Raw genomic sequence first — 27,944 nt, 5'->3', positions numbered from 1 at the left:
CCACTTTTCATATGGATATGTATGTTAATGACAGGCAATGGACTGGAGATGAAGAGGCCTGAGCGCTTGGCCCTCTCTTCAGCGCACTTCTAAAGCCTCCACAAAAGGAGCAGTAAAAGAGGCTGCAATGGTGAAGCTCCCACTTTTGTGCGCTGAATTAGTTCTGCAAGCAATGAAAGTGATCTTTTCGGGACGACAGGGGAAGTCTGCCGATGGAGGGACCGCCTCATTAGCACAAAAGTCTGTTGGGACTTATAATTGACTGAGGCAGATCCCCCTCCTGTCACAACACACGGGCAGAAAATATCCCGAAAAATGCTTTTTCCTCTTTAAAACACACCTAACAGTTTACATGAGCTCTGCCCTCCCGCCGTTGTCCTGTTTACTTCTTTCATATAAATGTTGTACCCACTCTACCACCAATATCCAACACCCACCTGACCAGCTGACAGCTATGCAGTACCACTTCCTGTTGCTGGTACTGCAGCACTTTTCTTTTTTCAAATGTATGTCATTTCATATCTTGGCTTCTTGACATCAACAACCTACATCTTGGGAAGTTATTTAGGACTACAGAGTGCAGAACCAAGTAGAAAATTCAAGGTCTGATTTTGCATATATATTGTTGTCAGTATTAGTAAATGCTGCATGTGTCAAAGTGTCTCTCTCTGTCTGTCCTTTGTCTGACTTGTGGAGATTGGAGTAATATGCCCAGCGCAACAGAAGCCCGCAATGGCTGCATCATTGTTAAATTGACCGGAAAATGCCATTTTAATTTCCATGTTAATTGAAATGGACTAATTGTTAATATATTCCAAGACTAAAAAGTACACCAAATTTGAATCATTTTCCTTGAATTGAATTCATTTAGAACAAGCTTTGGAACGAAATGATTTCCAGCCATGCATTAAACGTGAACTCAACTAAAATAATTCCATTTTCGTAATGTTGATTTTTGCACTGCGGAATTTAATGGATTTTTTTTTTTCTTCAAGAGACTTTGGACAGTGTAAAGGAGTCCACTTGAAAACAATTGCTGTTGTTTTTCCATTTTTAAGCCAGAGAATTTTGTCAAGCAGCTAAATAGGGTATTCTTCATGGTCTCCCTCCTTCACAGCCAACTATAGAAATTAGCCCTACGTTTCTCGGCTCTCACACATGGATACACACGCTTGCATGGACACAAGAAAAATTTCTTTTCTTCTGTCAGCATTCCTGGCCAACAATGGCTAGATTAGTGGACGTGAGGGCCCCCTCGGGGGCACGTATTGTGGCACAGAATACCCTCGGCAGGAACAGCTGGTAGGGGTTAATGGCTACTGAACCTCTCAGCCGGAGCCCTTTCTCTATTGTGTGTTCCGCTCATGGGAAGGAAGGAGGCTACTGACAGCTTCTGGGGTGTGAGGAACTCTTAGAACAGCACCCAGGTCACCCCAAATGGGGAGCGGACCAGAGGGTGGGAGTGGAGGGGGGTGTTGGTTTATAAGGGGGGGGGGGCATTGATGCTGAGGGTGGTAGGATGGTGGCAACAGGGAAGTCTCTGGGGTGCCAAAGAGATGCACATCAACATGGCCAGCAGCAGCATTAGCAACAGTGTATATTCACTAGATAACAATGAGGGCTCATCAGAGGGAGGGGTCCACTGTACCCAACTGAGGATGGGATAGGCGGGGAAGGAGGTCTGCCCAGGCAAACTCATCATGTGATGTGATTCTATTAAAGAGAGTAGTAGAATGGCAATCAGTGGAGAGCAGACCTCCGCCAAAGGAGAACAATCCTTATTTGGATCACCTTCATAGATACACACATCCTGCATATGTCAGAATTTGGGGATTGAGGTCCATGCACTAACCATAAAAGAAAAAAAAATAATTCGGGTGAAAACAATACAGAGGAAAAAAAAAGTTTTTAGGTGATGTTATACTGCTAAACACAAATTCATAGAAATGTAACATAATCCCGAAGAATATAGTATGTGTGTGTGGGTGTGTGTGTATGTGTATGTATGGGTGTGTGTATGTATGTATGTGTGTATGTATGTGCGTGTGTATATATATATATATATACATATATATCTCAAAAACCTGATGTGCTGTAAAAAAGCTAAGAAATTATCAGAAAATCCAAAATATGTTAAGTGACACATAAAGCCATCTCCAATTAAAATTTGCTGTTGCAGTCTCCCTCCTCTTCCTTGTCGGTACATTTCAGCCATGAGAGGACCTCTCCCCTCCTGTCCTCTTGATGCGTGTGTGTGCGTACGTGTGCGTGTGTGTGTGTGGCCTTTGTGGCCTTGTCTGGTCAGCGTCACAGGGCTCCATGCCTGCCACCCAGAGGAGCCCCCGTGTTGGGGCCCATAGGAGACGGCACCTCACATTTAATCCCTCAGATGCTTACCCCCCGCTGGCAGCATGGAGAAGCCCCTCTGGTTGATCCATCCAAGCCTCTCACGCCAGCGGCCACACTCATTAGGCAGCTGATTATGATCGCGCGCCGCCAGTGTAATGTTTAATCGAGGTTGACACCTGATTCGCCATGTTGCAAATCTTGTCATGCAAATTGAGCCATTTGTGCTGTTTGATATGGCGAGATGGGCTCTGAAATGTAAGATTAAGCCAGGAATGAGACACGGGGGGATGCGTGCCCTCTGCGCTCCCTGCTGTGATTACAAAGATAAGGACAAGCATCTTTTTGTAACATGTTTGGCATGACATGTTAAATTAACATGGTTGTTGTGTGGCTGCAAGAATCAGAGACGCAGCGGAGTGAAAAAAGGTTTCATCTTCCCCTGCAGACAAGGGCAAGATAATGGACCTCTGGAAGCATGTTGTGTGAAATCAAGCAACTGTGGCAACGGAAATTATTCAAATGTCCTCAGCTGTTTGGATGTGGAGCCTTTCCAGTACAGAGGGAAATAGCCACTCGTGTGGGTCCCAGTTAAACTTCTTTATCCATGAATATTCCATTTCAGGCTTGGTAGTGTAGAAGCATATGATCAATGTTGTGCTGTGGAATAATGATTTTATTGTGTTGCAAAGACAAACCAAATTGTAGTCAATTTGAATGTGGCAGATATTTACCCAACTATATGTGCAGGGTTTGATCAGAGGCAATCAAATCAAAAATATGAATGCCAAAGAGTTAGTGACGTATCCCTTTTGCAACATGTTAATTACTGTTGACACCCTTTTCCCATTTTGGCAACCTTATTGAGCTACACGAGTGGGCCAAAATATTTCAGACAGCGCAGTATAATGCTTCTACACCCTTGCACCCACCGCCACATTAACAAAATGAATTGCTAAATCACCACTTTTCGGAAAGTACCATTCAAAAGCGAATCTAATACTTATGAAAGCAGTCTTATGCACTGTAACGTTGTTAGCCTTTAGTGATACAGGTTGTCTAAAACGGGGATCACACACTGATAATAAGGAGGAATTTGAGCACACACCCTTCCAATCAATTCAGCAGCAAATAGAGGCGTAACCGGTTGTGTTGCATGTTTATGTAGCGTGCCGCCAAGTTATTCACCACAATTAGGAGAAGAGATTGCCACCGCAATGAAGTTACACAATATGCTAACAATTAGCCTAACTCTTTGTTGTCATCTTTTTTAATGTGTGGGCTTTTAAAAATTTGTTAGGATGTGAAGAATTAGTATGTGTGTACACTGTTCAAGGTAGGCCATATCAGCTGCTCATACAGAAACAAGTTCCAACACAACTATAATGTAAATCACAGTCTAACTGCACATGGGTGGAGTTTTCTTTCTTTTGGTATTTTGCTAGACTTTGCACAGGTAGAATTGGGTGTAACGGGGCGTTTGCGGCATTGCGCGTTGTTGTGGGATGGAATGTGGCCTTTTCCAGACCAATCGTAGCGCCATCCCTCTTTTGCATTAAATTCAGGGTTGTCGGAGAGCAGTACGGCATGCTTGACATTGCAGGAATAGAAATAGTCTCGCTGGGGTGCGTACATGACATTTTCAAGGAAACTGCAGACCTCCCCTTGCGGATAATGTAGTCGGCCGCGCATGTGACGTGGGAAATTGGAGACGGCCTTAGTTGCACTAACTACCGTGCCTTCCGTGTGTGACCATGGTGCATTTCCTAAACCTGCAAATCCAAATAACTACTAGCGTGAAACTCAATGAAATGAAAGGTTACATTGCAGAAACTTCCGTGTGTTGTACACATTTTAATGCAGCTAATATCTCTTTTTAAGCCAATTGTTTTTTTTAATGACATTTTCAAATTTAACTGGAATTAATTAAAATAATTTACGTATATAATGAAAATTTGTATCTTAATCCTGGAACCAAGTAAGTAATTTTACTAAATTCACCCAAAATGTATAAGTCTGCTTTCTTGGTTGACCTCTTCCTTTGTTGTCCAATGTCTTATCAGCATACTCACTGTAAACATTTCATTTCCTGATCCTGCCTTGAGTCATTGTCATTACACGTTGCTGTGGTTTTAATCTGAAAGACAAAGTGTGTTGTTTGTCTCTTGGCTTCTTCCACTGTCACCTCCAGTGAAACTCCACGAGTTCATGTTCCACTATTTCTTGCTGTTTAGCCTGGGTGCCAAGGTCTTTTAAAATGTTCTCCTAAGTGGCCGTGTTTGTCTGTTGGTCAAGCACTAATGTTTATCTCCAAATAGGTCACCAAACAATTGCAGTTACTGCAAACGTGTCGAGAGCCTGCTTGACATTCATCTGTGGAAGCACATTTGTTCCAATCAAACACTGTTGCTGTGTTTTCAGCCTTTCTGGGCAGACGACCAGGACTTCATTTTGAGTTATTGCGAGTGCAAAAAGCTTTTACGTGAGTCACTTCTCATGCCGCATAGCTACCTGTTTTTACAAGTCATCCCCTCAGAGGAACACCTGTACTGAGCAACGGGCTCATTGTTTTCCTTTTAGCCATGTCGTAAAATGTGGAAGGAGCAGTGAGACAACACCAGGCAGGTTTGCTGAATCACTCATCCTTCCTGGCGCCACTGGGCTGACAGAAGAGATCCTGTCAGAAACACTTCATCATGACTGATGGCTTAGTAGAAATCCAACAACTCTTTGGTACCATTGGTTTTTGGCTTCAGGGGAAACGGTGGGCTCTGGGCTATGAGCAAGAGGCATCTTCCGAGTTCCAGGCATTTGTCACCTGAAAACATACTTGCGTGCAAAATCCAGGCCATAAATGTAGTTTAAAAATAAGTTTGGCTTTTTTTTTTTTTTTTTTAATCTCTTTTTCAGTTATGAATGAATAGCGTTTTTAATCCTTGAGACTCTTGGACTTTCGGTGTCAGGGACATGGAGTTATGATTGACAGACCATACCTGTCTCATTTATGGTGCCTTCAACGAGCGTTGATATTGTGTAGACTCTGATTCTATATTCTCTAGCGGTCAAACTCAAATTCACCTATTCAAAAAATGTACATTTAAAATGCTGAAATAGACTTGGGTGTGTCTGAATGCAGGAAAACATACTTTGTAACAGAAAAATAGATCCAAAACGAAGTTTTATTGAAATGAAGTAGTATTTGTAAAAATAAACAAATGAAGATTAATGTTGTTTGAGTTTGATAAAAATCACCTCCACATGAAAATCAGTGTATGGGAGGTATATTTGTCAGGTACAAATTTAGATTTTTCCTGTGACAATTTTGCTTCTTTTTATTTTATTTTTTAATTCTTTTTTACAATTTGACCTTTTTGATTAAAACATGAGTGGCAGAAAAGTCATATGGCCCTATTTTTGTGCCACAAGTCTAGTGCGAAGTGCAGTCTAATGCGCACATGGGTGGAGTCATCTTTCTTTAGTTATTTGCTAGCTTTTGCACCAGTAGAATTGGGTGTAATGGGGCGTTTGCACCTTTTTTGCGCCGTTGTGGGATGGAAGTAGTCTTTTCGTGGCCAATCCTCGTGGCATCCCTCATTTGTATCAAAATCAGGGCGTTACGGACAGAAAAAGACTCACTGGGGTCCGTGCATGACATTGGCAGGTAAATTGCAAGCTCCCCTTGCAGATGATGTAGTCGGCTGTGCATGTGACATGGGAAATTGGAGACGTCCTAGCACACTTGATGGTGCGCCTGTGTGTTGTTAAAAAACTTGCGCATCATCGTCGACCCCAGCGAGTCTATTTCTGATTCCGCAATGTCAAGCACTGTATGTGCTTCGACCTTCCTGATTTTAATGTAAATGATGGGAGCCGCTACCATTGGCCAGGAGTCGGCCACGTCCCAACCCACAATAACGCACAAAGGCACAAACGCCCCCTTATGTCTAATTCTACCTATGCAAAATACCAAAAAACAAAACAAAACTAGACTTGCGCTAGATTTGGGCTCAGCACGAAAATAAGGCCCTTCATGTTAAAGTTAAGAAGTCAAAGTTAAAAATAAAACAATAAAAAAATGTAAACATCTCAAAAACATGATGTGATGGGAAAAAAAGGAAAGACGTTTTTGAAATCAGCATCTCTGATCAAAATGTGTGTGTTATATTTCTGCAAATTCTAGTCATGCAAACATAATGCTCATATGTGCAGTTTACAGAATATAATAGAGAAAGCATGCTCTTTGTTAAATATAAATGTTAGTGTTTTCCCAAACTGCCCAGCATATTGTAAAGTTATTGATTAGTTGTCATGTTTGGAACGTTCTTATTGATGACAGCAGAATCTGAAAGTAGCCAGCAAACGCGGATGTAAAGATCAGGATTTATTGCCTGGAAGCTCTTGAACAATTTTATCAAAAGCCCATTCCACTGTGACACTTTTTTTTCTGCAATAAATCAGTGAGGGGAAATCTATCAGTGGACAGTAGTGAGAGATAGATGAGTGCAGGGATGAGAGGGTCAGCAGAGATTTTTCACTGGCCCTCCCCATCACATGCGCAACCTCACTTTTTCACTTTTATCAATTGCTCTTTTACTGACTGGTTGCCCTTTTCATTTGTTTTGCACACTTGCAAAAAAAAAACAACCCAAAAAAACCTGCTTGGACTATGCGCATAACATAATGTATTGATTGTTAAAGCAGTGGTGCATCTGGCTCATATTTAGACTAAGCAAACTGTTGATTAATGGAACTTGCAAGATGGATTAACTCTAATATAGTATACTTAATTTTATGGATATATTCCACAAGGGTAGCAGAGATATGACACACGGGTTCTTTTTTAATGCATATTGTTTTTTAAATCACCTTCTAATCTCAAAGGGGGCACACAAATGAAAGAGAAAAGAGAATTTGTGTCCCCTTAATTTGTGCTCTAATGACAGGGTGGTACGGCATTAATGGTCATATCTACGTGTATGTGTCTGTCTGTCTGTCCAGATCTCATATGAATATCTATGATGTATATATCGTTTGGTCTATCTCTCTACTGTATGTATTTCTCTACACTACAGTATATAGATAAAAGTATCCGTCTTTCCTCAAATTTTTGCCATAAATTTGGAAGAAAAACTTTTGGTAAGGTGGGGGAATAAAGGGTCTAGTCCAACTCTTGATCGATTAATTTCCTGATGAAGAAGTGTGTCTGAATACTTTTGTGTACATAATATGTCCGTGTACATTTTTTCCCAAACATCAGCATTTGTTAGCTACTTAATTAGTCATGAAGATCCATTTGAATCAGAATGTGTATATGCAGTACTATGATAAAGTTTTGGATCTTCCTTCCACTCTACTTGTTGTTTTCCTGCATATTATGCAGCATAATGGCCATATTTATTTTTGCCACAGTTTAATGTGGCAGGAACCTCTCTCCATTTACTTTACTTGAGCACAGTATTGTGATCTGTAGTCTCAAGCTGTTTTTGGTCTAATCATGAAGATGATGTGATGCAACGGTATTTTTTTAGATTGTGTGTCAAAACATTTGCGTTATGAACCCGTTTTTTTCTGTCGCTTCATTTTATTTTCTTCTTCTTCACAACTGATGGATTTATTCCTTTTGTTATTACTTGCAGTGCTGAGTGTTGGTCTCGCTCAATCCCATTTGATTGAAGGCCTTCATTTGCTATGCAGCCATGTAAAGTGGAACCCTTGAAATATCACACTGCCCTTGGTCTTTATTTTCATCTGACGCTCTTTTTTTTCATCCCCATGGGAATTCTCATACAGATCTGACCCAAGCATGTAGACTGTAAGTCTTCCGGCAATATTAACATCGAAACCGCATCGAGATGTTGTAGCCTACTTCTGCCAACTGAAATCACATACAAAAAAAACATTGAGATTCATTGCACATGAAATGCACATATTTCTTATAAATAGAGACAAATGGATATAGTAAATCCTGAAATTAATGTGTTTTGACTTCATCTACGTTATCCCTTTTGTATATGTTTTTGGACATGATTTTGTACTTTCTAAGTCTGTTCAAAAGGTCGTTTTAGATGACCTAAAATGAATGAAATTACCAACGCATTGTTTTTGGACAGTTATGTTGATTGTTGATTTCTTAAAAAGTGATTCAAATTTTACACATATCAGTGATAATGCTATTGCAGTAAATTCCAGTTAATACATCATGAATGGCATCTCGGTGCTGCTGTTTAAATTAATATCTATGAAAAATCCAACGCTACAGATGTTGTATTTACATAATGCACAATGTCTCACTGGCAAATAAATTATCTTCAGCGCACTTAATTTAATTCATAAATCCCGATATGCCAATTGGAGGACTTGAAATCTTGTGTGTCATGTATCATCACGGTAATAACATAATTGCAGAACACATTTTTTTTTTTCCAAAGTCAGATTTTTGCAGGAAATGACTTAACATAGTCCAATGCAGATGTTGCAAAAATGATCTCAAAGACAAAGGATGTTAGGCAGTTATGTTATTAGCGTGATGATATTTGCTTTGCAACTTCACATTGATTTGGGGTGTAGAGAGGAAAGCCCCACCTGCATGCTACTCGCTAGCCTTGTTAGGCAGTTTTGCGGCAAAGTGTCTCTGCTGTGTCGTCAGGTGACATTACAGGCATAGTTGTTTCCTTTTCGCCCCAGGGCGGCGGTGGGAGTGATCACGAGGGATGAGTGAGCTGCCTCATGTTGTCTACCAGTCTGATTTACTGTCCTGTCGCGTTTGAAGTCGGACCGGCGGTATTCACTTGGCTCCGCTTCTTTGTGATCACTCCTCCCAGATTACAGCCCAGGTGAGGCTCTTCGCCATCAAGCACAGGATATAGGAAGTTGCTCGCTCTCATATAGCCTCTGGACGTTGCCCCTGAACTGTCAGCACACTTATCATTGTGCTTATGTTTCAGTGTGTCAAACCAAACGCTTCCAGTGATTTGCTGGACACAACACAACCACTGACTGACTAACTTGAATTTATGTCACTGGCAGCTAACGAAGAGATAAAATATTCCCGGGTTGTGAAAACAGCCTGGAGCAACGACCTTTCCCACAGCCAGACAGCACAGCGCAAGCCTGGCGTCAACGATTTTTTTTTCCTCCCCATCAAACCCACTCAGCACACAAGCCAATACTTGAGTTGTATAGTGTAGCATAAAAAAAAAAATGACAGCCTGCAACAGTCGAGAATCTTTGTCAAGAGTTTGCTATTAACTGTTCGTCACCCAGCAGCGCTGTGTATTAGTTTGTATGTCTGGCTGACAGTTCTGAAGTTTGGGTTTCCAATCCCAGCATCCAGCCTTCCTATGTGGAATTTGTATTTTCTCACCGTGCTTTGTGTTTTGGTTTTCCCCAGGTACAGATTCGAACCCCAAACCTCAGAACTGATAGGCTAATTACTCTGCTCCATTCTGCCTACAATTAATATCAATAAATAAATACACAAATAAGTAATTCTAATTCGTATTGATTAGCCTCACAGTCGAGAGTTCGCGGCTTCGGATTTTGGCTCAGGCCTTCCTGTGTGGTATTCCCTGGATGGTGTGTAGTAAATCAGAGATTAAAAGGAAAGCAAAGCATTGAAGCATTTTTCGTTGTATACAACGATGATGGAGTTTGTAAGGAAAAATGCAGACCCTGATATTTTCCGAACAGCCTAGTAATTCTTTTTTTTAATACAATACAATACAATACAATACAATACAACACAACTTTATTTCTAGTGCATTTCACAACAGCTACAGCTATAACAAAGCACTTTACATTACAACAACAAAATAGCAATAATATCACAAGTGAAAGCAATAAATTACACACAAAATACTATATACAATAGACACCTCAATATATACTATATAATATAGTATAGTATATAATGTACTATGAAGAAATAAAGTTGACACATTTTCTTCACGTTCTTATTTGGAATTGAATGTGGAGTACTGTATTCCTAATGCGTTTGTTAAAATAAAACTTCAAAGGATTTGAAGGTTTACTCTTTTTTTTTTTTTTTTAAACACACTGCGATTATTCTGAACACACCTGTCTGTCGTCCCACGTAATCAGGCACTAACACACACCAAGCTCAGGCCAAAGCGATGTTGGCACGATGCGGCTGATTAGAGTCAATCAGCACAAGGTGAAAGCAACATTTTCCCCTCCAAAATGTTGACACAGGTCTCGAATTTCTATCCCTGGCGCATCAGTTAATGGCGTGGGCATGTTGTCAGGGGCCAAATAGCAGCTTGATTGTGAGGAGAGTGAGATAGAGTTGATCTACAGAGTCACAAGGCAGACTATAATCAGCACCTCGAAAAGTTCAATAGGATGCAGACATCACAGGAGGTGATTGGGGCAGATGCTGAAAGGTAGCTGATGTGTCCCGAGAACAAAGCACCCTTTAAATGTGACATTTGAATTCAAAACAATGACAAGACCTGATATTTGGCTTTGATTGCACTGCAAAGTACATCTGCAAGCTTGCATAGTTAACTGTGTTTTGTGTTGGAGTGTGAGAACATGCTTCTCTAAATAGTCCTACGTCCTGCCGGGATGAATAACGTCACTATGGAGTATCATTTATCCACTCGGTTAACTCGTTCATCAGTTTTTCTCCTAAATGCAATTGTTTGCGCAGCAGGAACCAAAGTAAAGTGATTAAGGGTCAGGGGTCAGACTCAACAAAGACAAATCAAATTTAATATGCAAAAAAAAAAAAAGGGCTTTCATTAGACAAATAGTGGATGACTGCTGTGAAATAAACATTAATTTATCAACATGTGTCAGATAAGAGACTTTCAAGTGTCTTTGGGGGACTAAATAACCACTATTAGAATTTTTGCATTTCAATGGCCATCTTAAGTCTTGAAGTTGTCATTGTTTTTATTTAAGACTCAGCCCTTTACTATTGGTATTAGCTGGGTTTCCCATTGAAGGGTAAATCAGAAGAAAACAACATTTCAAAGTGGGATCAGAGGTTTGGGAGTGTCGTGAGCTAAAAAGGGCTGTTGGGTCTTGTCCATTCAAAGACTGACTTCAAGGGGAAACAAAATGACGGCACTAGCGTGATGTCACTATGGAGCCGCAGATTTGGAAAAACACAAACATTTTTAAACTACTCATACTCAAGATGGTTTTGATGGGAGAAAACTTTAGAATGTTTTTCCAATGTCAATTTTCCCCTCATTTCTATTGTTGTTTCTTGAAAATAAAATGGCTTGGGTCTCATAATATTTATATATATTTTATTTTCAGCTTGTCTGTAATCCTTTGTATTACATAAATAGTATCTTCCTCTATCAAAAGATAAGCACAAATTGAGTTTAAACAGGAAATATGTAAACCTCCAAAGTAGATCCATCAAAAATCCATCCATCCTGTTGCAATACAAACATGCGACAGTCTAAGACCTAATGTGCTAACCCGCCAAGGCTACAGCGGGGAGACTAAGACTTCTTTAAATAGTTAAAAGTATGGCAAAAAATATTGCACAATTATTTTCAAAGGCTCTGTAGTAGTAAGTCCCTTGTTCATTGTTTGACATGCATTCTTGGCCAAGTGGTGTGTGGTCAACTTCATCAACATCCACCCTGCGCATGAACTTACTGTGGCTTGACAAATCTTTGAGGGAAGTTCTTGAGGCGGAAGCGAGTCCCAAATTGAATTACATGCGCAATTGTCAGCCACTGAGGGGGGCCATCACTAATTAAAACCATGTGATTGATGACACCGATGCTTCATGCCAAAGGAGGATAAATCACTCTCCCAGTCACTTTGCTGCATTGGATCCTGTCTCCACACTTCAATTTCAACACTTAGTCAGCTGAGGGGAACAAATGGTGGAAGCGTGGCTTGTTTTGAGTAGAATGTGCTCACTGTTTACTCTGCTTCTACATGACCCAACAAATGCATCTTTCCAGAAGTATATAATACTTTGACCTATTAAAAGGAAAGCTGTCCATCCGAGGTCAGCACTTAGTGAGCAATCACTGACTAATAGCTTTTTATTATGTGCCACACAAAATTGCATTACTGTGCACATATTCTTGAATGTTTTCAACCCATTATATTGTCTTATAGGTTAGGGTAAAGGATGGCAGTAGCGCAGTCTGTACGCCGCGGGGACTGGGCTTTTGTAGTCTTCGAGGTGCTAGTTTGCTTGCTAGTGTCCTTGCTGGCTACAGCCAAGGTGCCCTTGAGCAAGGCATCGTCACCACCACCAGCCCAGCTCAAGTGGTGCAGCAATCTTCTCACACATAGCCATTCAAATCCATGTTAGCATGCGTTACAATTGGTCTATCATCGTGGTTTAATACTGTGGTCGGGAAGAGTTTAACACTCTCAAACTGCATACAAGTCAGATCCTGTCAGTGGGGTTGTTGTGTTCAAAGGACCAATTAGTGGGTCCTACCTTAGCCTCAAGCTAAAGAAGCCTGGGTGGAGGTTGTGGTGGTGGGGGCCATCCACCTGAAAGGTGCACTGCCCTCTCCACTGGGCTTCAATTGGGAAGATAAGACCGGGTGGCAGTTTTGGAGGCTTTTACCATTACATAGGACTCCATTGTGGCTGCTGACCGTTTGATCTTACAATAATTTACTTAATGATCTCACTGCGGGAGCAATTGGTACTGCTCGATTAGTCTGCAGGGTCTAATGGAGCTGGGAGAGAAGGAGGAGGGCGTGGGGAGGGGATAATGAGTGACACAGTATAAGGACTAAATGAATCTGCTGTGTAACCTTGGGGAGGTGCACATTTTGCATATATTCACAGGGGAAATTCTGACAGCGTTACAGCCAAGGTTTATAAATGTGCAAGTTATTGCAGCGTTTTAACAATCCTAAGCAGCGGGGAGACTAATGTACTTGCGGGGTTTAATGTATGGTAAATATTTTGATATATGAACTCTAAAACCACAACCGTGCGCTTTACACCGCTGAATTGATAATCTACGGCAATGGTTATGTGTTTAATATCCCATTGTCCGTGCAGTGCCTTTTTAGCTACAAAACTAAAAACACATTTGCATGTTCTTAATACTGTTACAGTGTGAATATAAAAATATTAGTGCTGTCAAGCGATTAAAATTTTTAAACTAACTAATCGCAAAATTTTCCATAATTGATCAAGATTAATCGCATTTTTCAACTACAATTTTTTTATGAAGCTTGGAACCGATATTTACTTGAGTAAAATCTTGGAATTAATATGGAAAAAAAAAAAAATATATATATATATATCCAGATTCATAAACTGGCATTATTTTTGACAGCTTCATTTGCTTTGGAACAATGCCATACTGAAGGGATACATTTATTATATGAGTGAGTGGCTCAGCTATCACATTCACAATTGTTTTGAGGATCTTACTGCTAATTCCATCAGCACCGGCTGTGTATGAACATGTCATCCTATTTATAATATTACTTACTTCTGTTTTACAAGTAGGTTTGAGATGACATCCATCCATTATCGATACCGCTTATCCTCACAAGGGTCACGGGGCGTGCTGGAGCCTATCCCAGCTGTCTTCGGGCAGGCGGGGGACACCCTGAATTGGTTGCCAGCCAATCGCAGGGCACACAGAGACAAACATCCGCACTCACAATCACACATGTTCTTGGAATGTGGGAGGAAACCGGAGTACCTGGAGAAAACCCACGCAGGCACAGGGAGAACATGCAAACTCCACACAGGGAGGCCGGAGCCGGGATCGAACCCAGGACCTCTGAACTGTGAGGCGAATGTGCTAACCAGTCGATCACCGTGCTGCCCTTGAGATAACATGAGTTGGGATAATTATTCTTAAGAAAATGTTTGTAATTGGAGTCCCCTGTTGCACCAATGTGTTTTGATAGGTTTGTTCCAACAGAGGCAAAAAAAAATGTTAAAAATATCTGGCAAAGTATCTTCCTTAGTCACATTATTGAATTGAGTCTGCATTACTGCGTCAGGGAGAACTGTTGGTTTTGCATTTTGGCCAAGTACCTCATTCAGCACCTTCCAAGATTCCTTCTGATCTCCAAAAGCATTTTTAAATCGGTCAGTAAAATAATTTTGTTTACTAATTCGTATTAAAGTTGTTAATTTGTTTTTATATTTTGGGTATTTATTTTTTATTTATACTATTTGGATTTGTTGTATATTGATTGTAAAGTTTGCCTTCTTTTGAATAGACTTGAGAATTCCTTTTGTAATCCAGGGACTTTTATTTTATTTTGTTTTATTGTCCTTTCTGGAATAGTTCCATTATTGGAATCTGTAAGTTTGTAAATTAGGTGGTCAAATCCATTGTTTGGATCATTAGAACAGTAAATAGGATCCCAGTTTTTAGTTTGGAGGTGCTGAATTAAGTTTGCAAGGGTTGTTGGAGTTGTTGGTTGCTATAGGGTCACCAGGGCCCAAGCCCAATTATCAATTCACAAAAACAACTCACTGCGTGTTTCTTTTATCTTTCAAGAAGGCATCCAATATGTAAATGATAATTATAATAAAGACTCACACAAATCGATTGAATTTTCTCGTCAGTTTTCTTTACCATCTCTGAAGTTCAGGAATCATACAATAAGCAGATCTGGGCAGCTTTTCCATCCTCGCGAATGCTCTCACCCGAGACGGGCGGGGGCAGAAAAAGGGCGCGGTCTAACATGCAGTCCTCACATTTATACTGTCTTCAAAATCTAAGCATAATGTGGGTTGGTCTCCTCCCTGGCTGGCCCTGCCTATGGGGCTGATCTTCACCAGCTGGTCCCGTGCTCAGATCAGGGCACGCTGACTTTGAACTGATTATGCGATTGTATAATTCCCAATTTGGTTTTTGGTTAACCTGTTGGCTAATATAAAGCCATTCTTACAGATTCAGATCCTTCAGGGTTTTGTCAGTTAGAATTTTAACTTTTCTCTTTGCACATGGAACTAGTGACCTTTTGGTCCAGCTCATGAAAAACACAATGGGATAATGATCTGAGGTATCTGAATATATCACACCCGATTTACCTCCAGGGTTTCGTATGTTGGTTATAATGTTATCAATAATGGACTTACTTCCCTCTGTGATTCGTGTATATTTATCAATAGTTGGATAAAAAGATGAGAAGAGGATGTTCTGAAAATTCATTTCTATTGTATCGCCTTTAGATAGATCTATATTAAAGTCCCCCATGATAATACAGTTTTTATTTGTTTGGTTTAAAAGAAGTAGGAGACTTTCAAAGTGAGCTCTAAATGTGTCATAGTCAGAATTGGGTGGTTGGTATATTGCTCCAATAATGAGACTTTTCCCCTTAGCTGTCTTTACTTCAAGAAATAATCAATCAGAGCAACCATCATCAACAGTCATATCATTGCGCCCCTTTAATGAATAATTAGAGTTTACATATAGATATGTCAAATATCTGCTCATATAAATATCTAACATTATAGATATCTGAGTCTTCAGATATTGATCAGATTTAAATACAGATAACAATATATACCGGTACACACACATATATATATATATATATATATATATATATATATATATATATATGAATACAGTGGCTTTACAATGGTTTTAAAAAAGATAAAAAACTACGGTAATATCAGTCGGTTAAATCGGTCTGGCCCTAATAACACCATTATTAAAGGTAAGATGAGCAAATCTGTTATTTCAGAAGCGTGTATCAAACTGGTCGCCCTTTGCATTAATAAGTACACAAGAAGTACCTTTGTGCTTCAAAAAGGTTGGTGATCTCTGGTCTAGAATATTACATGAATTTACATGCATTTTCACTATATATTTAAACTAGATCTACAACATCTTATTTGAGACTAAAAGTGGTATATAACGTACTTAAAGCTGAGTTGAAAAGGTCACTGCACTTAGCTACACAACTGCAAAGCCTTCTTGACCTCTGGGTCTAAATTACTAGTCAGAGAAGTGAAGGGGGTTGGTTGTAAATGCCACCATTAGGATATGAGAGAGTTCCAGTCAGGCACGTTGGAGCAATTTACTGTAAGGTAAAGTATTAAAAGAGAGAGACAGAGATGATCACTGTAATAAAATCAGTGGGGAAGCCTGTGGAAATCTGAAATTCCCAGTGACATGCCTCAACAGATCTGTGGCCCACTGGCAGAAAATGCCAAATGTTTTAATGTGGTTTTATTGATGGGACAATGCGGTATCATGTTTAATGATGAACTACCTCTGTTCCAATGTGGAAATGGTTGCCCGGGGTTGTATAAAAAGTCTATTTTGACAACAAACGTACAAGACATATGTATGAATTGTAGCATATTATGTGGGAGATAATGAGTCGTGTGGTGGCTTCCCGAGAGAGGGCGGTGATCCAGCTCACTCTCATGATTTGATGCTGAGGGTTTTACTGTGACATGACCAAAGGTCGACCTATTCACCTTACAGAGGTCCTTAACTGCACAGTTGACAGTAATGAATAGCCACAACGCCTTTGGTCCATTTTATGAGCTATGTGCAAGCAAACTATTTATCTTTTTTTTCCTCTTAAAGCGGAAGTCAACCTAAACATATTTTTTTCAAGAATATGTTCCCAGCAGGCCCACTAGTTGAAACACAGCATTCTGATTAATTTTGTGTTTATGGAATGTAAATCAAGCAGCAAAATGCACTCATTTTTAGCCATCTCAGGGGGCGGCCATTTTGTCTGCTGTCGACTGAAAATGACATCACAACTGCTCACAACGACCAATCGCGGCTGACCTGTTTTCTGAATCTGAGCCGTGATTGGTCGTTGTGAGCAGTTGTGATGTCATTTTCAGTCGACAGAAGACAAAACGGCTGCCCCCAGAGATGGCCCAAAACGAGGGGATTAACACTTATTCCACAAACGCAATATTTATCTGAATGCTCTGTTTCATCTAGTGGTCTTGCATAGAACATATTCTTGAAAAAAAAAATGTTTGCGTTGACCTCTCCTTTAAAAAGACACTTTTTGCCAAAGCGGGCAAAGTTTTTAAGTCTATAACTCTTTAGATTCACACATTTCTACATTCTGTAAGTCCTCTGTTGAATTCCAAACAATTATTGAACTACCTTCTCCCCCTGTGAATGGCGCCGAGCTCTGCATATTAAAACTTTTTTACACAAGCTCCAAACCACCTGTGATCCTCTTGCCTGTGAGCCTCGCACCACGGGAGCATAAATCACATCCTGTGAGCAGAATACATCACTGGCATTCCACGTCGCTCGTGCATGGCTTGGGAAAGCAGAAGAGCACATGCTCTGCAAATGGCAAGCGGAAGCCTGAGTACTGAGAAACGGCCTATATGAGGCTCCCTTGACAGTCGTTTAAAACGGTGCCAGACTGACACAAGCCCTTGGGATATTCCTTGCAACAAACTCTATGTTCCATGCGAACAGGTACAAATTATAGTCTCAATAAAATGGAAATTGCCGAAAGCATCCTCGGGTGTCTTCATTATCTTGTTGTGTTGTGGATGAATGTGCTCTCAACTGCATGAGCCTATGATGATCAATTTAGGGAGATTAGCTTACCCTGTAGGAGAATTGTGCTTAACATACATTATGTAAAACAGCGTCTGAGAATTTGAACCGCTCTAGTGTAAAGTAGGTGTACAGTGCGTGTGATTAACATTGCGTATAGTCGACATGCACGATTTGTCCATGTATGTAGGCCAACTGTACCGTGAGAAATGTAAGTGTTTGATTTGCACAAAAAGAGGCTCCACGTGTATCCTTGCCTTGCACTCATCAAAACATTGATGAGATTAATTTACATTTATGGAGTGAATGATTACACAAGTACACTATATGAGGAATAAAGGGCCCAGCGCAGGTTAAGACTGATTGACAGCAGCATTGTCTGGCAAGGTTGCACTTCATTTGGAGGAGCCCATAGTGACCCCCCGGCATTATGGCCAAGGGAGGGGGGCAGTGCCAGTCTCTCAGGATGCTGATTAAGTGGGATCAACCAGCCCCTCACACACAAGTGGCCTGGAAGTCCTCAGGGGAGATGTGCCTAACGGCCTGGACCTGGACTTCCTCCACAACACACCCACCCCTCCCCATCTTATAAATAAACACCCAAATCCGCCACGGACACAAAGAAAAAGTGTCAGACCGCTTCATATGTCATATCATGCAATTAAAAAAATGTGTGTATGTGTATATATATATATATATATCCTCATCTTCCGTGTTTTGTTAGGCAGCCATTTCAGCCATTTAAATCAGTAAGTAGCCCTAAGTATAATGCATGGCATATGCTTTTTAATTTGTACTGTATGTGTGTGATCTAACTTAACAATGGGGATTGAAGAACAATTGTAAGGTAATGGGGGCTCTTAAAGCTTTTGTTTGGCTGCAGAGGAGGCACTAAAAACAAGCCTTTCAAGATAAGCGGCCCGGCTGTTGTATTGAGGCTTTGCTGCTCCCCCAGGACAGCATATCCATCACCAGACGCCCTCGGGTGTGGGCTAACAAATTTGTACCTTCTGGGGCTTACATCACACCTCAAGAGCATTAGCACTCACCACTGGGATTTCTGTGTGATCTGACACTGAGATCCAACTGTCAGATCGTAGCAATTTTTTTTAATACTTGTTGAATGTTAATTCACAACAGGTTGCAGTGCCACCCCCATCTCACGACACTTTTGGGCTATTATTTGCCACCAGCAGATCAAAACTATACTGTGTGCGCGTACCTATTCGCGTGTGTGTTTCAGGGGACAGCTCATGAAGTAATGACTGACAAGATATTATTATTTTGTCAGCGTCAACAATTATTACACAAGGGAGGTCACAAAACAATAAGAGCATGCTCCCTTTATATGGGCCGCCACAATTTAAAACTATTCTAATCTTGAAAACCAATAGAATAATAGTAATACAGTAATATATTTCTAAATTTCTTTTTCTTTTTTCTGTATGTTTTAAGTTGTCATGCAGTCTCTACCCTACGGAAGCGTACTACCCAACCTCCTGCAGTCTAATGTAGGACGTGTCAAAAGAGAAAAGCTAGTGCCCTCTACAGGAAAACACTGGAACTACAACAAAGCACTGATTTGTGAATACGTACATTCATATAGAAGTCCCAAACATGAGAGGAGAGGAAGAAAGAAGTGGAAGAAAAAGTGGCTTCTCATTTTATTTATGCCAAGAATGCATCTTAGGCCGCGAGGTCAAATCGCAATATTGGTATTATTGAGTCATCCATTTTCTGTAGCTGGTCCTCATTAATGTGAGCTGGATCTTAGCCAAACTGGCTTTGGATGAGAGAAGTAATAGAACCTGGACTCGTCGCCAAATAGTCAACCATTCACATTCACACATTTGGACAATTTAGAGTTTTGAATTGGCCTAACATGACTGATTCGGGGGATGTGTCTGGAAACTGGAGTACCTGGAATAAACCCATGCAACCACTGGGAGAATGTGTGAACTAAGGCCGAAGTTGAACCTCAGACCTCATATGTGAAGCATATGTGCAAACCACTCAGACATCGTGCTCCCACTAATTTTAACCGAAAAAGGACATTTACACTGTATATATTTTTGTGTCAAGTCACGTAAGGGAGAAAGTGGCTCCTCTTAAAACTTTGTAACACTTCACACAAATCATCTTCAATCCCCCCTCCTTTAAAAATCTATTTTAAAGGGGAAATCAACCCAAAAATACTTTTTTCAAGAATATATTCCCAGCAGGCCCACTAATTGAAACACGGCATTCTCATTAATATTGCATTTGTGGAATATGAGTTAAGCAGCAAAATCCACCTGTTTTTAGCCATCTCAGGTTGCGGCCATTTTGTCACTTGTGTCGACTGAAAATGACATCACGACTGCTCAGGGCTCAGGTAACGACTAATCACCTCACAACTCAGCTTCAGAAAACAGGTCAGTTACAGTCCTTATTCCACAAACGCAATATTTATCAGGATGCCTCATTTCAACTAGTGGGTTTGCATAGAACATGCAACATATGCTTGGGTTGACTTCCCCTTTAATCACAATTTTTTAAAATATTTTAATCTCTGATTGACTGGGATCCTGGGAGAAAACAGATCGACTCCCTGGTAAAGAAGCCTGTGTTCCTAGCCCAATAAAGATGTACCCTACTAATGCATGTGGACCACAGATAAACTCCTATACTTCAGATAGCCTACAACTGGCAACAAATGTATTGTATGGGCAACATACTTGGCACTGAAGGCTGGTGATGAATTGGATTAAACGACAATATCAAATTTGTAGCTGTTATTAGGACCATGTTTTGGCATCGACAAGACTATCAAGAAAAGTAAACTTTCACTGCCAACCATATGAGCTGCTTTAATTTGATAAATGTGACATTTTGTCAAAACCAAAAGACAAAATGTACAAAGTAAGTACAAACACAACTGTAACCCATCCAGTAAATCAAAATCATTAACTGTCAGGAACATGCTCATTGACAGACTTATAAAATGAGAAAAGTAAAGATAGGATCACATAAGGTATTAGTCCCGCAATGGGAAACTTTGCATTATCAAGTTAAACATAATGTGGCAAATTGATAATTGTTGTTATGGTCAGTATTATTAAATACTGTATAATTTTTCCTCCTGCTGAACTAAATTGGTGCCCAATGATGAGTGATAAATGTGCATTTTGTGACATTTTTCTCTTCACGTTGAGATGAAATAGAAAATATAGTGTATGCTAATGGAGTCTAAACTACATGGGCAAATGAAATGACTCACATTCTCAACCGTGTTGACACCTGTTCTGATTTTAGAGCAAAAATTGAATGTTTGGCATAAATCGGGAGCCATCTTCATCTTTACTGCTTCATTGCATTGCTTCCAACTTATTTAGCTCCATAGCAACAGGCCAACAATCTCTGCCCCACAGGTGGTCCTGTTATTGTTGGTGGTGTCGGCCAAAATGGCAGTGCCACCTGCAAACCGGAGCTCACTATCTGAGCCACTTCTCACTTTTTGTGAGCTTCTTCACTTGAATACCAGTGTAGTAAATGTTTAAGTGAATGACACTTTGGTTTAATCTGCAAATTAGCCATAGAGCTACAAATATACACTAATATGGGACACTTATGCACTTGCGCAGCTAATAAGATCCAATACAAGATTTGTATATTTTAAAATTGTAATGATGCAAATTCTTCAGTGGCACTGAAAGGGGTGTACTGAAATTTAACAATATGTACAGTGAACTACAGTAGCCTATACTCTTTAGCTACTTTGGGGCAGCAATTAGTGATAAGAATTTCGGCCCTTTTTCAAGCATCTGCTCTTTAGGCTGCATGGGCTCCCTCACGACTCGCGAGCCGGCTCTTTCGGATCCAAAGTGGCTCTTCAATGTTTGTATGGCTTCAACTAATTAATTACGAGTTTGCAAATACGTCCGTACGCATTTGCAATTCGAAGATACTGCAAAATGAAAGCTAAATGTTAAAAACATGCATTCGAACGAGTTTCAAAAAAATGCATTGAAATACTGTAAAATACAAAGAACCATCAAAAAGGTAATAGTTTGGTGTATTGTTGAATTATTGGACGAGCAGCAATATTAGACTTGCACGTTCAGGTTTCTATGTGCTTTTCTTTTCTGAACTGAAATAATCGGCAAACAGAGTCTGCCCGATATGAAATTTTAACTTTGCAAAGTCTGCACTGTATCTGTCCTCGAACTATATTAACTTTAAAATGTGTCAGTTTCTTTTTACTGTGTTTTGTGACAGGCTACAGCCCCCCTACCCGCTACCCACCCCCCCAATAGCTGCAATAGATGTGTATAGTCTGCAATGCTGCGTGTTTGTTCCCTCCCCCCTTTTACTTATACTGTAGTGTGGACACCTGCACCGCCTCATACATTGACCAATCACATGATGCGGCTTTAACAGAAAACAACGATTAAAAAAACAACAAACCGGCTTCCGCTCTTGTCCTCCACACGAAAGAGCTTTACGGTCGCTCACGACTAATACAACACAAGCAGCAAAAGCTGATCGACTTGAGCTATGGAGCCGGGCGGTCAGTCGAGTCCCGCTGCGGACTATGTGAAAATGGCAACTCCTTGGAGTGGAGAGATGGTCGTCTGCTTCCTGACTTGACTAGCTGTGTGTGAGCGACTGCGTTGACTCCCACACCTTCACTATCCTAGCACTCCTCCATGTGATTTATTTTTGTGTGTGCTGTGCAACGCTCACACAAATTACAACAACAGAGCGAGTTGAAATACAATATTGCACAACTGGCGCCTCCGTTTTAATACGCACAGTGTAAAATCTTTCGACAACAATTGGATAAAATGATCAGATTGCATTTGTAAACTAAACATGATCCACAAAACTCCCCATGGTGACAGACGGAGCTCCGAAACGTCATCGGCAGTGATTGAGGAGAATGTCCGTTGCTTAGCAACCACACGCTGAACCTCCCGGGTACATGGACTTCAACTCAAGATCAACCCAGGACCCGACAAACGCGGGGAGTAAAACTAATTAATCATTTAGGATATATTTTGGAAGGATATTACATGAGAGTTTTTTTTTCTTCCTGAACGTATACGTCAGGGTCGTCAAGTGAGCCACCATGTCGGACGACGACGAAAGTGCGCCTTCCTTTCTTGACGACTTAAGAGTAAAGTTTGTCGAAGAGAAAGTTTGTAAATTCCTACAATTGCAGCCTCAAACGTGGGGTGAAGGTGCTGCCAGTCAAGACTTCCAAACACTTTTGATAGACCTTTTTGAAAAACACACTGCTGTTTATTTCTCGTCGCCAAAGGCAGGTGGCCTGGTCGCTTCTGAGGTATGCATACCGTGTTACAGTAATGACTAGCATAGCATTTGTGGTAGAAAAGCCAAATAGTTTTGAAATGTGTCGTATTTGTACTGCATATTTTTTTCAAACGCAGACCCCGAGTTTTGTCAAAAATAAGCTAATTTACGCCACAAAGAAGCGAGCTGCCCTCGTCCATTCGGAAAACTACAAGGAGCTTCTGCTTTTTGGTGTCTTGGCTCCATGTCCAGTGCTGCAGTTGTCAATCATAGTTGAACAGGTGATACAATAACATTTCCATTATTTGCTTAGTATTAAAAACCAAAACAAAACATGCTCAGTTATTTATGTCGTTTTTTTGTTTTACTTGGCTTGTTTACTCAAGATATGTGCCCCACTGCTGTCCAACATTCTAAACCAGCACACGTGGCCACAACTGTTATCTGAGGACATTACACGAAATACACAAAGCATTTGCAATAAAACATCAGTTGTGCGGAGACGTGCTGTGGGGGAATCTGTCCTTGCTGTCCCACCTGATACAGACTGGATGGAAAATGTATCCATTACTTTTAAAATGTAAGCCTACAAACATTTTATTATCAGATAATCTAATGTTGCAGAAGTAAAATATTTAGTTTTTTTTCCACCCACAGGTATGGTAGCTATGACAGGGCACTGGCTCACAACATAGAGACACAGGTCAGCAACTGGACCAATCTGATCCAGAGAATGTTGAAGGAGGATTCATCCGACATACTTCTGACGGGCAGTAATCCTGGACCTGGAGCAGAGCTGGGGTTCTGGGCTTCCAGGAAGCGCAATATTCAGAGCATATATCAACAGGCACGCACTGAAAATGGTCATATTCTTTATTTTCCTTTCCTGGCATTCCTTGCTATAGACTGTGTTTTTTTTATTTGTTTAGCTTCAGAGTCCTGTTATCCAGAAGATGGCGGAGATGTTGGAGATGATGGAAAGCAGCTATCATCCTGTCATAAATACCCTGATTGGAAATGTATTTGATGGTAAGAGTTTTTTTTTTTTTCCCAAAACCAAACAAGACCTTAACTAATTTGTAAATTACATTACTTTCCACACAGTATCAATGCCATCATCACTGGCTTAACATAAGTACACTAGCTAATTGCTAACACACAATTATACCCGCCATAAATGGCTAACAGAAATTATCATTGTTATTGCACTTTTCTAAGTGCAGTGTGAAAAGGACTTATGTGTTCCATGTGGGTTTTATGTATAACAAACTTCACTTTTTTATTTAGTGATTGTGATGAGTTCCATCTTTTTTTCATTGCAAGCGTATTCAATGTTCTAAATGTATATAGTTGATTAGAATGTTTTATCTTAAACTACAAGTTACCAATACCCTTTAGCATACTGCAAAAAGATTGTGTACCGGGTACTCTTGGAATTTTCCAAGTAATATTATAGATATGAATAATTGAAACTAGGAAAATTGTGACTTTCTTTTCTCAAAAGCGCTCCAAGAAGCAGAGGACATTGATCTCCATCTACAGCCACTGTGTGTTCATCTTTCTCAAATGGAAAATGAAGGTTTCCCACACATTGAAGCCTCAATCCCTACACTGTTTCACCTGTTATTCCTGATCTGGACTAGCTGCCACCCATATCAAAAGCCGACACGAATTGTCATCTTACTTCAGCAGCTGTGCAATCTGTTCATTGAACAGGTACGGCTAGTGATTTTACCATTATAGTTATTGTGCTAGTACTGTATGCAATAAATGTACGTTGCTGCTGTCAAACTTGTGTGATAGCAGAGGTTGATTTACACATTTAAAGGTGTACTATTTTGTCTTACAGGCATCTACATACTTATCTACTGACTTATTACTGCAGGAAGACCCAGAGGAAGGTCTACACATGGTGAAGAGGGTGATAAAACTCTTCAGATGTTTCAAAAAAAGTTATCAGGGCCAAAGGGAGAGGTTGGCAAGCCATGCAAAACATGCACGCTGGGATTTCCCATCTGTCATGATTTTTACGCGTTTCAACAACTTTCTTAACCGCATGCTTCAACTGGAGGTAAGGATAAAACGTACCGTATGTTTTATGTCAAGTATTAGGTTGCACTGTATACTTTTCTTTCCCCATTGCAGGACATTCTTGAAATAATGCTGGAATACAAAAGGTTGGAAAAGCTCGAATTTGGTGGGCCTAAAGGCAAACTCTACAGTGAGAATGCTGCTCAGATGAGCACAGAGTTCAGCGAGCACTGCCTGTTATTAATACACTGTGATCACAGCCCTCTTGACTGCAACTCCCAGGTGAACTTTTCTTGAAGAACATGACTTACATACAATTAGGTTTTCTTCAACCTACTAAATAAACCAAATCCAAACTGCCGTCATTGTTTTAACACTATACCAATACATAATGTTTCTACAGAATTTTGAGAAGGAATATAAGGAATTCAAAGTGAAAATTGTGGACTTTGAATGTCGATTTGCTAGCCTTCTCTCCTCAGTCTTTAAGGATTGCGCAGGACTTGAATCAGCATTTAAAGTAAGACACGTGAATATATTAATTGCGCTGTATCAAACTGGTTCAAATGGCTCAGACACTGTGACATCAAACAATCATGGCATGACCTTCTGTTGTTCTTGTCCTAAGCTGTTAACAATCTTTGGACCTTTCCTTGAGAGAGCGCACGTTAGACAAATATTCAGTCCCAACATTGCTCTGCTGCTGCAACAATTTCGAGATGAGCTGGACAAATGTAAATGGCTATTTAAGTCGCAACTCAATGAGGTAGGTACTAAAAGGCAAATTAATATTACAAAAAAATACATAAATCCATGTAAGGTTAATGCAGCACTCCGTTACTATTCTCTTTTCATTTGCAGCTGGAAAGTTGTTTTGGAAAGAACATGGCTCATGCATCTGGAATGTTAAAATGGGCAAAAATGATTAGAGAACGCATTGAAGCCCAGTGGGAAAAAATACAAATTGTGCTCGAAAAGTTGAGTGAAATGATTTAATACTACACTTCATATAGTGTCTGTGGATGCATTGTGTATGAAAGCTCATGACTTATTATTCAGTATTTTCAGATCTGTGGGAGGTATGGATACAACAAAGGAGCACCACATATATAAGGAGATGACTAGTCTTCTACACCAATATGAGGAACAAGTTTACTCTGAGTGGTGTAATGGTTTGGAGCAGGCTTGCCAGATTAACCTGAAACAACCGATCTTATTTAGAAACTCCTCAAATGACCTCATATCAGTCAATTTCAATCCCAAGGTGAGTTCACATTTTTGCTCCAAGAAGTAAGACACCCATAGCATTGTTTTTGTTACGAGATAGTCAAAGCAATTCATAGCAAATACATTTTATTGATCTTCCAAAAAAAATATGAATTTCTAGTAATGGAGATTTTAAGGGATAAAACCACCACAATGACAATTATTTTGTTTTTGTTGCAAAATTGCTCAAAATATAATATTGCCAATTATTATGCACGACAGTTAAAAGAGGGTCACAGTGAGCTGGAGCCTATTTCGGCTGCAGTGGGCAAGAATTGTAGTACATACCGGACTGGTTGCATTAAAAAGAGATCATTATCATTAAACATATCAAATATCTTTACTGATAATATGACATTAATATAGGATCCCCTTTTTTTCATCACCCTGACAATGCTTTCATCCATGTCATCACTTATATGTCCACGGACAGAGCAGGCCTTCCCCAATATTTGTATTTGGTGCCCCCATTCATTTGCGATTTATGTACACCTCCCCCAAAAATCCAATACCATTGTTTTTAACATTGTCTTTAGTGCATAAAATAATGTCACTAAATTTAAAAATAACATTTAAAATAATTGTCATTCTGCAATATAAAATACAAAACGTACTAGATACATATATATATATATATATATATATATATATATATATATATATATATATATATATATTTTTTTTTTTTTTTGTTTTGTTTTGTTTTGTGATACGCAAGGTTTTTTGCCTTTGCATTGGAAGTTATTAAAATGACTAAATGTTCGGTCTGGTTGCTTTTCCATCATTGCATTTCCCATCTCTTGGGGTTGCGCCCGACACTTTTAGGAAACTCTACTTTATGAGGTTCTGCCAAAATAAACATACCACTGCCCACAGTCAAAAGATGTCTCACTTACCGGTACTGGTATTTGTTTTGGCTCCTCAGCTGGCTGAAGTCTTGAAAGATGTGAAGTATATTCAAACGCTCAACATTAACATTCCTGTGGCAGCAATGACTGTTTTTGAGAAACGTGACCTCTTCACAAAGGTTAGAAGTTCACATGCACTCAGCAGTACCTGTTACTGTTTGGTCATTCTTTCAAAGGTCCTCATCATTTATTGTCTGCATATTTTTTAGTATGTGAGGAGTCTGCATCTAATAGTGCAGTGGTACAATAAACTCAAACAGACTGTCCTTGAAATTGAACTCCCGCTCATCAGAGATGAGCTGGCTTCAGTAGACCAACTATTGAAAAGAGCCGAGACTGACTTGACGTGGCAACACCAGGACTGTTGGAGCTTCATATGCATCGCCAAAAACCAGGTCCAAGACCTTGTTGATCGAGCCAGTAGAGCAAAGGAGAACCGTGATGCCATTCAATCAATGATGAAGAGCTGGAGCAAGCACACTATGTTTTGCAGAAAGGACAACAAGAAAAGCTCACTGCTACAACTTGAGGACAGAGGAGACCGTGTTAGCAAGTTATATAGCTCCATAAAACAAGATGGAGACTCCATCCACAAGTTGGTACAG

General features: G+C 40.0%; 1 protein-coding gene across 8 annotated transcripts in view; it reads left to right on the top strand.

Annotated features, from left to right (window-relative positions):
• The window catches only part of LOC147143861 (dynein axonemal heavy chain 11), a 118,829-nt gene that overhangs the window by 57,017 nt on the left and 33,868 nt on the right, over window positions 1-27,944 (top strand). For 5 of the 8 annotated variants that reach the window (XR_015087778.1, XR_015087779.1, XM_086037430.1 and 2 more), the window contains 14 exons: window positions 22,723-23,165; window positions 23,272-23,415; window positions 23,521-23,714; window positions 23,792-23,981; window positions 24,064-24,163; window positions 24,639-24,850; window positions 24,984-25,205; window positions 25,280-25,447; window positions 25,569-25,685; window positions 25,794-25,931; window positions 26,027-26,142; window positions 26,225-26,429; window positions 27,357-27,458; window positions 27,549-27,944. Coding sequence is in view for 6 of the 8 variants with exons in the window: in XM_086037430.1 (XP_085893556.1) it covers window positions 22,950-23,165; window positions 23,272-23,415; window positions 23,521-23,714; window positions 23,792-23,981; window positions 24,064-24,163; window positions 24,639-24,850; window positions 24,984-25,205; window positions 25,280-25,447; window positions 25,569-25,685; window positions 25,794-25,931; window positions 26,027-26,142; window positions 26,225-26,429; window positions 27,357-27,458; window positions 27,549-27,944 (2,520 nt within the window). In the remaining 2 variants the exon portion in view is untranslated. Of the gene's footprint in view, window positions 1-22,722; window positions 23,166-23,271; window positions 23,416-23,520; window positions 23,715-23,791; window positions 23,982-24,063; window positions 24,164-24,638; window positions 24,851-24,983; window positions 25,206-25,279; window positions 25,448-25,568; window positions 25,686-25,793; window positions 25,932-26,026; window positions 26,143-26,224; window positions 26,430-27,356; window positions 27,459-27,548 lie in introns of those variants that run through there. The other 3 variants (XM_086037435.1, XM_086037432.1, XM_086037434.1) reach the window with 3 other exon arrangements.

This window comes from Filicampus tigris, chromosome 8, assembly GCF_054856515.1.
Source record: "Filicampus tigris isolate MCC_2025a chromosome 8, RoL_Ftig_1.0, whole genome shotgun sequence".
Lineage (NCBI taxonomy): Eukaryota > Metazoa > Chordata > Actinopteri > Syngnathiformes > Syngnathidae > Filicampus > Filicampus tigris.
Note: the sequence above shows the minus strand (reverse complement) of the source record. Positions and strands in the feature narration are given on the sequence as shown.